Source organism: Malurus melanocephalus, unplaced genomic scaffold, assembly GCF_030028575.1.
Source record: "Malurus melanocephalus ecotype Western Australia unplaced genomic scaffold, MMel_1.1 scaffold_202, whole genome shotgun sequence".
NCBI classification, from domain to species: Eukaryota; Metazoa; Chordata; class Aves; order Passeriformes; family Maluridae; genus Malurus; species Malurus melanocephalus.
The window spans coordinates 674199-687587 of NW_026623434.1; the positions used below are offsets into that span (position 1 = coordinate 674199).

At 39.4% G+C, this 13389-nt stretch overlaps 1 protein-coding gene across 6 annotated transcripts in view; it reads left to right on the forward strand.

Annotated features, from left to right (window-relative positions):
- Positions 1-13389, forward strand: part of LOC130577904 (arylsulfatase D-like) — a 29557-nt gene that overhangs the window by 4231 nt on the left and 11937 nt on the right. For 4 of the 6 annotated variants that reach the window (XM_057373572.1, XM_057373570.1, XM_057373571.1 and 1 more), the window contains exon 4: positions 924-1045. In XM_057373572.1, the coding sequence (XP_057229555.1) occupies positions 924-1045 (122 nt within the window). Of the gene's footprint in view, positions 1-923; positions 1046-2460; positions 2584-5694; positions 6119-6836; positions 6974-7342; positions 7478-7862; positions 8026-8308; positions 8428-8730; positions 11506-13389 lie in introns of those variants that run through there. The other 2 variants (XM_057373576.1, XM_057373574.1) reach the window with 2 other exon arrangements.

Here is a 13389-nt window from a genome sequence, read left to right on the forward strand (position 1 = left end):
AAAAAAAAAAACACAACCTGAAGCTGAATCTAATTTAAAATACAAGTAGACACACCTTGAATTGGTATGATGGGATACAGTATTCTGAAATATAAGATATTATCTGTAACTAGTGTGCAAGGCAAGCTTGTTTTTGTTGGTTGCTTGCAAAATACCCTCTTCTCACCTACTTACCTTGTGGTTTGATTCAGGTTGCCACAAGGGATTGCCACTAGAGTGTGAAAACATGCAGGATTTATTTTTCCATTTTTCTCCTTTTCCCTTCATTACAAATGTCATGAGAAGCATCTCATGTGCTTCCCTATCTRTACTGTCAGTCATGTAGCTTCTTGTCTGGTCAAGCACTGTCATCCTGTGGCAAATAAATTACCATTACACTGATTCACTGAGGCTATACACTGCTCTTTAAAGGGCTGCTATAGGAAATGCAGTTCTAAAGGGGTGAAAGGTCTTTGCCTTGAGGGTAGGGAGGCATTGRAACATGTTGTCCAGGGAAGCTGTACATGCCCCATCCTTGGAAGTGTTTGGAGCCAGGTTGGATGGGGCTCTGAGCAACATCATTCCATCTAGTGGAAGGTGTTCCTGTCATGGCAGGGGGTTTGGAACTTTGTAATCTTTAAGGCCCCTTCCAGCCCAAACCATTATACAATGGTTTCTATGATTTCTGCAAAATTCATCATAGGACATGGGGAACAAGCAGGAATGGTTTACTTGAAATTAATCCAGATCCTGAGATACTGATAGTCACTGAAGAAAGAAAAAGAGAAATATTTCCCCATCACTTGAGAAAATTAAAATAAATTCCAAAAATATTTCCCAGCCACCTTCAAATAGAAGAAACTTCTGAAAATAAAGATAAGTATATAATTTCTTATTCCCTCGAAAGACTCTCTAATATCTGGCGGCATTGGTTGCATTTTTAGGACCCCGAACATTGATCGCCTGGCAAAGGAAGGAGTGAAGCTGACCCAACACCTTGCTGCAGCTCCACTTTGCACCCCCAGCAGAGCAGCTTTCCTCACTGGCAGATACCCCATCCGATCAGGTTTGCCTTGCAAAGCCACACAGCCCTTAAACATTGCTTTATTGCTGGACAGAACAATGTCATTAAATGGGCACAGAAGGTGTGCAAATAGGAGGGGTGCCACAGACATGCCAGCCTAAATACCTTTGAGGTGGTATCTGTATTTGTGGGGTACAGCAAACTGATCTGGGGGGAGGCAGAACAAAGAAGAACCAGCTCTGTAGAACACCTGTGTCTCCTCCATCTCAAAATTTTGATTGTGTTTTTGTACAGTTTTACAGACTGCAGCCAGAAGGGAGTCAGAGCAAATTGCTACRTTCAAAAGAAGTCTTTACACAAAACATGAGTAATAGTTACAACACACTGACAAAGCACTAGTTAAATTAATTCCTGTCATAGGTGACTCCCCATCAGATGTCAGAAGCAGCTCAGCTCTGCAGGGAGCYGAGTAGGTCTGTGCAGATGTCTGTCCATTCCCTCGAGTCAAGGTGCATTCATGGGAACGAGTCATTAATGGGAAAGCTTCTTCACATACTTGTCAAAATTAATCTGTCCTRGGAGATAACAGTTTGACAGCTATATTATTTTTCCTAGTTGTGTTTTTGAAGAAAAAACACTATCCTGTCAAACTGCATCTCTGAGATGGAGAGGTATGAAAACCAAATAGCTCTACATGTTTCTAACAGCAACCCTCAGACCCTTGTTCTATTGCAAATTATCTTCAGAGCCTTCATTCTCGAGGGATTTTGAAGCTGATACGTCATTCTACTTTTATCATGACAGCTCCCACTGAGACTGCTAGCTTGGAAATGCACATGGGCTTGTACAGACCCTCTTCCACTGTGACAACAGGGACAGAGATGTTCAGCATTGCAATGACAGATTGCATCATACATAGTGCTGTGTGATGGGATTATGCCAGCATAAAACGATAAATAATAGGGTGCAAATATGCAGGTGAAGAGAAGATAACTACTCTGTGGGTCTCRGAGACCAGGTATCAGCCATGCCACTGTGCAAGGAAATCTTGAGTTTCCAGGCAGCCTTCAGTGAGCTGGAGTCTGAGACTGACAGAGGGCTGTAGTCTCCCTGTGCTCCTCCCTGCCCTCACATTCACACTGAGCAAGGCATTTCACACAGCCTGGATGCCACTGAGAMATGTGAAACCTCCTATGCAGCCATGTCATTCCAAATGAAATTAAATTAGAGAAAAAAAGTCTCAGTGTTAGATATAAAGAAGAAAGAATAGGTATAATGGAGAGTCTTAACTATTTCTTAATCTTGTCCAGGGCCTTGGATTCATTTTCCCAAGCAAACAGCATTAGGATAAATGTTTAACACTATCATTTCAATGAAATCAGGAAACGAAAAAAGCATGTTGGATAAAAGTACTCAACCATTTATTCTTACTCAGATTGTTTTTATTGTATTTTTAGGGATGGATGCTATAAACACATACCGTGTTATTTTTTGGAATGCTGGCTCAGGAGGGCTTCCTCCAAATGAAACCACTTTTGCCAAAATTCTGCAGCAGCAAGGCTACAGCACAGGACTGATAGGTATGGGGCACCCCTCTCCTAAAGATGTTCTGGAATGTGTTTCACCAGTGAAACCATTTGTTTTAATTAATAACTACTCATACTTTCTTTGAAGTATTTTTATTTCCTAATTAAGAATAATATGTAAAAAGAAATTCTCACAAAAAAGTCCCTCTCTTAAAAGAACAAGCATATGATAAAGAAGACAGTATTTACCATGCACCTTCTCTCAAGCACGGCTGTGGTTGTTAAAATACATCATGGGAATATGTTATTAATTCCTGAATATTGTTGTACCAGGTATATTCTACTTATTCCAATAMTGTTTCATTTTTTTAAAAAGGTAAAAATATGAGCATCATTTAAATATGCATAATGACGTTTTACACAGTTCAGAGCAGATTCACAGAAAAAGGGAACAGCTGCTACTTAAAACATTAGAGACAGTTAATAGCATCACAAGATTGGGTCTTTCAGAAACAGAAACAAAGCAATTACTTTTCTCTTCAGTCACAATATGCCACTGTAATTCACAAGATTTCAGTACGGTCAAAAACCACAGTCTTCTTCAGCATCAATGTGAATTTCATTTTACTTTATATTTTATAGCACTTTTTTTAAAAAATACAGTTGTAACTTTTGGTCCTGATCTTGCTTCAAACAATTATTGATCTAAGATGTGTCACATAGTTCTACAGGCTGATAAAGCACAAACATTCCTGGCTGATTTTTCAGCTCYTTGCCTCACCTCATCTGAGCATGTAAAATGTCAAAATCCAAAATCTCTATCTGGCACATAAAAATATTGCCTGCACAAATCAACGGAATGTATTAATAAAAATTCCGCAGAAATATATTTGTATTCATTCAACAGAATAAATCCAGATCACTCAGGACAAAACTAAATGAAGCATTCCAAGCACTTTAAATTCTACATTGCTGAAGCTCCATCTCCTATGAGTTTTGCAGCAGTATTATTTTATTGTTTTAATCAGCTCATAAAGCAGACCGTGTGTGCTTCATCTTATGGTTATCATGAGAAAAACAATCAGATTTGTCTGCGCTCTCCCCAGGGAATTGCCCTGCAGGGGAGCTGTGCTGCTCGCCTGGAAGCAAAATGGACAGGCATTTTCCCTGTGGGCATCTCAGCTAAACTCACACTGCAGATGCCAAAAGCACCACTTGGATTAACTGGATTGACAGATCCTGATTCATTGCACCAAGGGGGATGATGGAAAGCACCGATGAGAAGTGACACACAAACACCCACGAGAACTTTACATTCAAGTCATGGAGCACAGAATCTTAACACAACCTCTACCCACATCACCACAGCTGARTGAGCACTAAGTAGTCTCACCTGAATTGTTTGTGATTATTTTGCCCTGAGCACAACCAGTTTAATTGCAAAGTTAAATCCTATTAATAACCTGCAGCTTGAGGTGATAATGAGATTTTTTTTGTTGGGAAATGCGTTGAAGGTACTTTGTAGTCAGAAAACTACTGCTGTGTAATGTATGCCCTCAGAGATTAATTTATCTTAATTATACACTTAGTTTAGCTTCTGGAGATTTGATTCTTTTCTAGCATGTCAGAAATCTTTATTGACCTTGGCTGGAGATTTAGGTGTTGGAGTGCAGCTGAATTCCAAAGAAACTGTAGCTGTACYTCTATTTATGACCAATGCATCTATGTATTTATTACAAAACTGTTTTCTTCTATAGCAGGCTCTGAATATGTCAAGARGTAAACTGAGTAGAGATTTTAGCTAAAAGCAATTTATCCACCTACAATAGAACTTCCATTCTTTCTTTATATTTACAGCTGAAAAGCAGCAATTTTTCTCATCTGAGGAGATTTTTTTTCCACTCCTATGGTAAAGCACTGCAATTCTATTGAAACCTACTCAGGGTTGGCTGGTAGTGTACATATTGGTCATACAGTGAGCCATTTGTTGAGGATGATATCATCCTGCAAGTGCACAGTTCCTCACTCCACAATAAGAATTAGTTTCAAATTAGTTTTCAAGTAAAATTCTTAATGTCCATGCTTATCTGGCACCCAAGATCTGCATAAAAGGCAATTAGAATTCTCATGAGTGGTAGATTTTGTTCACTCAATTCAGACATACACGAACCTTAGTGTTTGAACCAAATGAGCACACTTGCTATGTCACCGTGTGAGTGCCTAACCAGCCTGTTTGAAGACATTGGAGGGGAAGAAAAAGTATGGTTTTGGTATGCCATTCATCACTGGTATATTCATAATGAAGAACAAATTGTGTTACAAAAGGTCAAGATATGTTCCTTCTGATATATGAAGACTTTAAGTGTTTAAGTAATTAAATTAAGTATTAAGTATTTTTATATACTTATATATATATATATATATATATATATATATATATATAAAGTATTTAAAAGAAGTAGGCTTTAACTTTTTAAAATTCGATTAAATGCAAATAAATGGCAAAAATATTTATAAAACAAAATATTTTATTCTCATTCAGTATATGGAGATATAATGATTATAAAAGTTACTTACACATTTACAGATTAATGAGAAATCCTGATCTCCTGAGTTTCTGGATCCAGTGGTTTACCTGGCAAAGTCACCTGAGCTGTCAGTTTGACTATCTGTATCTCCCCTTATCAATCTGGCACCAACACTGTGTTGCCATAGTCCTGTCATCACCCTCTTCAAAACCTTACAGAAACAAGCACTTGAAGGTAAAGAGACAACTAAACAAGGTTGTTTTGTCCTGTGCTTACAGAAGGACAGCTTCCTCCTATTCGATACCTGTCAGGGAACCAGGAAGCCTGTGTATTTTTGCTCAGTTTTGAATTTTCCTCAATTTCTAGTTCCCTTTATAGCACTTTAAAAAAAATATGTCTTTTTGATCAAGGCTACAGGGCATGAATATGTGTACAGAGCACAAGTAACTTTGTTGGAAATCTGTAATGTGTAGAAGTTTACTTCTGTCAATTCCATTATATTACTCAGTATGTTTCTGTGTAGGATGAAGTTATTACAAGGAGAAAGCAACCAATCCTTTTTTTTTTGAGAAATGTTTTATGTAAGGAAAAGTCAATTCTCTTAAAATATTATCTCTTAAATAATTTCTGTTTTCAGGGAAGTGGCATCAAGGTGTTAACTGTGAATCCCGCAATGACCATTGCCATCACCCTTTAAACCATGGATTTGACTATTTTTATGGGATGCCTTTTACGCTAATAAGTGACTGTCAGCCAACGGAAACACCAGAGATGGACAGAGCCTTCAGAAGGAAACTCTGGCTTTCCACTCAAATGATTTGCCTTGCTACACTCACTGCTATCCTTGGAAGACTGATTGGTTTGATTCCAGTCCCCTGGAAAACACTGACCTGCCTTGCTGGGTTTAGTCTCCTGTTCTTCATATCCTGGTATTCAAGCTATGGGTTTGTACGGCACTGGAACTGCATTATGATGAGGAACCATGGAATTACTGAGCAGCCAATGGTGACAGACAGAACTACATCCCTTATCTTGAGAGAGTCCATTTCATTTATTGAAAGGTGAAGTCGTCTTCCTTTGATCACAAACTTTCCAGTTCTTGTGCATTTTGCAACTTTTAAACACCGCTATCCTGTTTCATGTCTTTGTACGTTTTAATAATTTTTACAATATTATGTAGGATAAGTACTAATGTTTTTATTCATTTTAATATGAATAATTATATTTTTTTTTTAAAGCTGCTGCTTAAGGATGCCTCTTGTTCCTAGCTCACTAAAGCTGGTATTTTCCAATTTCCATGGGTTGTGTTGAATATTTCTAGGCTGTATTTATGAAATATGTRTAACTAACAATGAGACCAATATTGCAGCTTGAAAGAATAGCTGTGATGTCAGAAATGTGTGTGTGGACCAGAGAAGGAGAGGCAGAGCTATGATGTAGCCTTATCATATGGGCTGATAAGTGAGCAACAGCTGGCAGGAAATGAACCTGCTGCCTTCACTTMAGTAGCAGAGTGGTGCTTTGACAGCAGAAAGTGGAGCTTCAGTCTGGAAGTTTTCTATGATTCAGGGCAGAAAAAGGATAATTTTGTGTAGGCCCAACATTATTCTATCAGATGGATCCTAATCACTGGGTTATAATATCTTAGAAARTAAGGTACTTCTGAAGGGATTGTTGAAACATCTACAATCAAATAATACCATTTTTCATTACAACTGACCTCTGTATGCGTTGAAATCCTGCCTCCCTGATAACACAGTGTTGATTTCTGTTTTGTAGAAATAAGCACAAGCCATTCCTCCTCTTTCTTTCCTTTTTGCATTCCCACACCCCTCTACTCACCACAGAGAAGTTTCTTGGGAGGAGCAGGCACGGTTTATATGGAGACAATGTAGAGGAAATGGATTGGATGGTAGGTAAGTCACCATAGCATACACCAGTGTCTCCACCTGTCTAATACCTAGGCCTAAATATGTAATGAAAACATGTTTGTTATTAAAAGATCAAGGAAGCCTTTACAATACAGGCTTCCTGCATGTGGCTGTGGTTCTTGCACTCCTTAGTAAATTATCAATAATATTGTGGTTGCAATCCACATTTTCTGTGCTTTTAGAGACAATTAAATCATAACTAAAAATCTCAACCTTAAAAAATATTAAACAATTAGCAGCCTTACACACATGAGAAATTACATTGGTCCATGTTTACAAGTCAGAGGTTAAAATTTATGTAGTGTGAGGGATATTTTTTTGCTTTTCAATACACACATATTCTTGTGTTTACAGGCCAGGTTCTAGATGCTCTTGACAAGGAAGGCTTGAAAGATACTACRYTGGTTTACTTTGCCTCTGATCATGGGGGATGGCTGGAAAGACAAGAAGGTGGAAGGCAGCTGGGTGGCTGGAATGGGATATACAGAGGTAAGAGCTGTCAGGGACCGTGACAACCCAGAAACAACTAATAAAGAACTCAGGAGACACCCCTGAGGCTTAGATAAGATTGTACACTCAAGGAACAACACTGGTTTATGGCCAAGAAGAGAACATGTCTCATTTTAATTAGGYATGTAACAATATAGCAAATTCTAACCTGGGCGGGCACTCTTTATAAGCATGAGGTCTCAAATTGTCGGGGGACTGGTCTGGTGAACACACTTTCACTGATGCTGAGTAGGAGCTTAGAAGCAAAAGCAAAAGAGCAAAGAAGGCTYATCAAGGTAACATGATAATACAGTAACATTTGTGTAAAATTTATCTTTATTTTAAATATTTTTTTCTTTTTTTTTCTTTTTTTTTTTTATGAAAGGAGGAAAAGGCATGGGAGGCTGGGAAGGAGGAATCCGTGTCCCAGGGATATTTAGATGGCCAGGAGTGTTACCTGCAGGCAAAGTTATTGATGAACCTACGAGCCTTATGGATATTTATCCTACAGTAGTTCACTTGGCTGGAGGGGCATTGCCTCAGGACAGGTACAAACAAAATTATCTTTATTCCTCTTTCTTTAAAAAAAAAAAAAAATCTAGTTTGGAAACAAATTCTAAGAGTGTGATGTTTGCTTTTTCAGTCCTGCTGGTTTTCTAGACACATCATTGTCTAGGAGATCAGTCACCTCTTCTCTACRATTGAGATTCAGCCCCTACCTGCCATCTTCTGCAATCCTGTATCTTGTCCAGAGTTGCCAGTTCCAGCAAGAGGTGTGCAGGAGGAGCACAGTCCTGCTCAGCTCACCTGAGGCTCTGTTTTTCCCTCTAGGGTAATTGATGGCCGGGACCTGCTGCCTTTGCTGCGAGGAGCAGCACACTCAGAGCATGAGTTCCTGTTCCATTACTGCGGCGTTCACCTGCACGCTGTGCGGTGGCACCAGAAGGACAGTGAGTACACAGYTTCTTTCCAAAGAATTGTGTTCAGTCTACAGGATGGCACATTGCTTTAATACAGTGTTTTCTGGGGGGATTGCATCTTTCCAAGTAGTCCCACGTGTAAGGTGATAAAGAACTTACTAGGGTTGCCTGTATTGGCAAGGACCAGGAGAAATTACAATGCTATGTTAACTAAAAAATGTAGAGCTGAAGGGTATCCAGAAATGGACTCCAGAAAAACTCTGGAGTTCACTCTTCCTTGGGATTACTGACACTGTAATAACCAGCCTTCTGTGATCCTGTCTCTCCTGACAGCTGGAGCTGTTTGGAAGGCTCATTATGTGACTCCCATCTTCAGTCCCCCTGGAGCAGGAGCTTGCTATGGAAAAGGAATTTGCCCGTGCTTTGGGGAAGGTGTGACCCACCATGACCCTCCTCTGCTGTTTGAGCTCTCCCAAGACCCTTCAGAAGCCAAACCCCTCTCAGCTGACACAGAGCCCCTCTTTGACTCTGTCATAAGGAGGATTGGCAGAGCCATAGAGGAGCATGGCAGGACACTGACTCCAGTCCCAGAGCAGCTCTCTGTGTCCAACGTGGTGTGGAAGCCGTGGCTGCAGCCRTGCTGTGGGACATTCCCCTTCTGTTGGTGTGATAAGGAAGGTGATAATAAACTTGTTGACCTATAAAGKATAGAACCTGATACTTTCTCAACATATATTTAGAGTGTTTCCTTTGGGGGTGTCGACCCATGGGTCATTTTTTCTCTAAATTGAGCCTTTATAAAATAATTGTTCCAGTGAATGGCACAGTATTTAGTCAAGGTAGCTTTAAGCTGGACATTCTCAGGGAGGGATCAAGATAAAAYGATCTAAAGACCATGTTTTTACTTGCATCTGCTGACAACTGAATAGTTCATATGCACTGAAGCAGGCCAAGATTGGAGCTGTACAAGTAATGATATAACTTATGATTTGATGATTATGAATGTATACTAAGAAGCTGTGCATTGTTTTTTTGTGCTGAATTTCTAAGTGATTCCTGGACTGAGGTCTCCCTTAATTTGTTATMCTTATCTCCCTATCCTTTTGTTATCCTGGCAATGCAAAAGGTGACCCTATAATAAATTTTTGCAGACAATTGCTTCCAAAATAATTAGAAAATAATCTTRCCTGCAGTTCCTCACAAAATCTTCCTTAGTAGAGGCTTTTTTCTTTCCAGCAGCAGTGATGATGGCAGCTGACTGGCCTGGGCATGGCACAAGGTTTGGAAACATGACAAGCTGGGCAGTGGCTGTCTGTGCTCTCTGAGAAGGGTGGGACTCCTCTGGTTGCAGTCAGCCTCTTGATGGASAATGAAAAATGGATGGGATTTTCCTTTTCCAAGCTTTTCTTTGCATCCAGCTCCCTAAACAGCACTGGCAAGGGCCTTGTGGCACAGTAGTGCCACAAAATAACCAGTTCAGTCATCTGGACACRGGATTGTACAAGTTACCCTGCTGCCCATATCTCAGCCATAACTGTTCCCTGCTGACAAGCAGCAGGTTCAGAAAAAGCATGTTTCATCTTTGAAAGATGCCAAACACTAATTATGAAGCCCAGTAATAATTTTCTTGGGGAAAAAAAGTGCAGAATTAAGTATTTTTTTGCTTCATAATTTACATTTTCRCTTCACCAAAGAGCTAGAATTACCTAGGTCTATCTCTTTGCATTTGTGCTTTCTTTTGCTGCAGCTCCYTCCTTCTTTGTGTTGAAATAGTTGTTTCTATTTAAGTGGTCTTGCAGGTAATGTTTTTCTTTGTAGGGCAGTAAATACATCTGTTCACACAGACATGTTTACACTGGTGTATCTGAATATGTAGGCATCTGAGAACATAATTTGCCCTTTTGTTTTACTTCACTATTTTTAAGTGTTCTTCTAACTAGTGTGCTAGGACCAATTTATCTTGCTCATCTTCTTTGGCAAACATTTGGTTTATTTTGATTTTATTTCCTCTTTCGTTTCCCACCATTCAGACACCGGGAAATCTGCAGGTAAACAAAGCCCTACAGCTTAAATGCAAAGTTCTATTTTATGCTGTGACTTCATGCATTTCACAGATTGTTATAATTTAACCAGATGCTTCATGAGTGCCATTGATGATAAAGGTGCTCAGTCTTACCGTGAAAAATTCAAGAGATTCAGTAAATACATCACTTTTGCGTATTCTGATTGCTGCTACTTCCTCCTTTGTTAGGGATGTCTGCTCTTTTTCCTCAWTTGAGTGTATTCTATTTAGCTGGTTCTTCCTTGGAGAGATTTAAAGGTCTTTTCATATTCAATATGAAGTGTTTTCTTTACCTGAAGTTACTGTAAACAGGCTGGCATTTTTCAATTTTCTCAGTCATTTTCCAAGATACCACTCCTATTCTCAAACCAGTTTAATATCTGGGATTKTATATCCTTTTAATTTTCTTAAAAAATTTGGAGGTATAATAGCTGTGCATATGATTGAACCAGTTTTTCTTGCTCAGAAATACTTCATAGCACTGTAGGATATCCATTAGGAACTAGAGGATACTGGAAAACATCCAAGCTAGGATTTATCCTGGACACTGGTGTTTGTGAATGAAAGCACAGTGACCCTCCCCTGCTGATCCCCAAAGTGCCAGGGACCAACAAACATTCCAGGTTTGGTAGAATGGACATTATGCTTGGAATGATGACAGGCAATAATAAAGGCTGCCTWGACAAAAACATATTTGGAAATATCCTGACTGGCAAATACTAATCAGCTTGTTCACWTTTTTTTTTCTTTGCTGCATGATTCACGGGCTACTATTTTAGTGCAAATCATTTGCTAAGAGTGATTTTTTTCTGCTTAGTCACAATGCAGTTTTCATCTAGCTGATTTATGCTGGTCATAGCCTAAGATGACGTAGGCAGCATTTAAGACTAGATTTCAAAAGCATCTTAAAAAACCCCTAAGACCCCTAAGACCTAAATTTGGATACTGAAAATATTTTCAAACACTGTAGAAAACTACATTTGAGCATGAAAATTAAGCTGTTAAAAACATAATTATCTCTTTTCATTTAAAAAATTGTCATAAAATATTTCTCTGTTTCACTGAAAAGGGATCAGTGAAGCGGGAGTTTAAAAAAATGGAATAATTCTCTAAGTAGTAGTTCATTTTTTTTGTTTTTTTTTTTTTGTTTTTTTATAAAGGATTTTACTAATCTCAGCAGAAGACTGGGATACTTGCAAAATCAAACATGTGAGTCAGTTACAAAGCTTACTTTCTGCCATTGCACAGTTCATCCATTTCTTTTTACTCATTGTTACAATTAATGAATTACTTGTAACAAAAAATTGAAAAGTCAAAATTGCAAGTAGTTTGAAAAATACACATCCAACCAATATGAAATAAATTGAGAAATCAAGAAAAAATGTTGATAACCAAGAGATAGGGAAGTTGTTTTATTTCATCTATTTCAGTGTCTGCCACACTAAACATTCTGGTAAGAGTGCTTTAAAAACATCACATCACCTTACTATGCTTCTGATTATGGCAGATGGCCTGAGACACAGGACAGAAGAGCCTTTCTAGTTGGACAGAGGGCCTGAGACACAGGACAGAAGAGCCTTTCTAGTTGGACAGAGTGAATTTCTACAGATGTGGGAGTTGGGAATGGTGTAATCATGGTGGAGTAAAAGGGCCAAACCCAAATCCCTACTTTCTTCACTGTGTCTTTGCAGAGTGGATCCGTTCCTTGAGTCTTGGCTTGTAACCCAGGAATTTTCTGCTGCCTCCTGAATTAAACCATTTCGACCTAGTTATTTTCAACTTCCTCATTAAAAAGAAAAAAAAAAAAGGAAAAAAAAATCTTCATATTTCTGAAGCTTTCCTTTAATATCCTCTCCCTAATACATGCAATCACCCTACTCTCCTCAAGAGTGTTTAACTTGAGCTGAAACACCATTCCTTGTGCTCTCATTTCTTTGCCCTGCTCCATGGGCTTTTCCCAGCTATCAATTACCTTTTTTGGGCAGAAATTCTTAAGGAAAATGTTGCAGTAATTATCCCTATATGCTGATAACATTTAAGACCCTTTGATTCTCGTACACCACACCCACCGATGATGCTGTGAATATCACGGTAATTATCAAGGTCGTTAGTAAATTCTGTTTTCTCCTTCTTGCCATAGTATTTTTTATTAATATTTCTTTTGGCCTTTGTGCAAGAATGCGTCTACACCAAGAACCTCTCTCCTGTTTTCTGCCTTATGAAGAAAGCCCTTATTCAGTGTGTTACAGCATAACACCTTTGTACCCTCTTTTTAAACCAAAATACACGCACAGAGCCAGTAAAAAGAGGAGTCCAGTGCCCCCATGGGACTGGAAAGATGCACGGCAAATACTGTGCAACCACGCGGGTATTAATGCTGGCACAGGAGAGAACTCCCAGAGACAGGAACTGCAACAACATCCAAGGGAATTAGCCAGGCTGCCAGAACGGGCATGAACACACCGATGTGACAACACGATGATGGATTTTCTTTGATSCCAGAGGAGCTGGTTGGCTCATTCCCTGCATTATCCAGGGCTCTCCCACTTCCATCCGCAGGGTGTTCTCCACACGGTGTGCTGTCGGCRGCAGGCTCGCTGCCCGAGATTGCCCTCAGCTCCTGCTAAAACTTTGCAATTTGAGCTGCATTTCCAGCATCTGCTTCAGAACAACTCTTCCTCACTCCGCACCTGTGACCAGGGAAGGCAGGAGGAAGGAAATGCCCTTGCCCAGGTTTTTAAAGGACRCAGAAACCTGTCAATTACTCTGATAGGACGATGTGAGCCTGGCTTTGATAACCCCTCCGTGGAAGCAAAGAGCAGAAAGCCCGAGGTGAAGAGGGASTGAGAACAAAGCTCCTGCAGTGAGTGAGCATGGAGTAAGTAAAAGATCAGTGGGTTCTTTGGATTTTGGTTTTTCTTTGGTTGGTT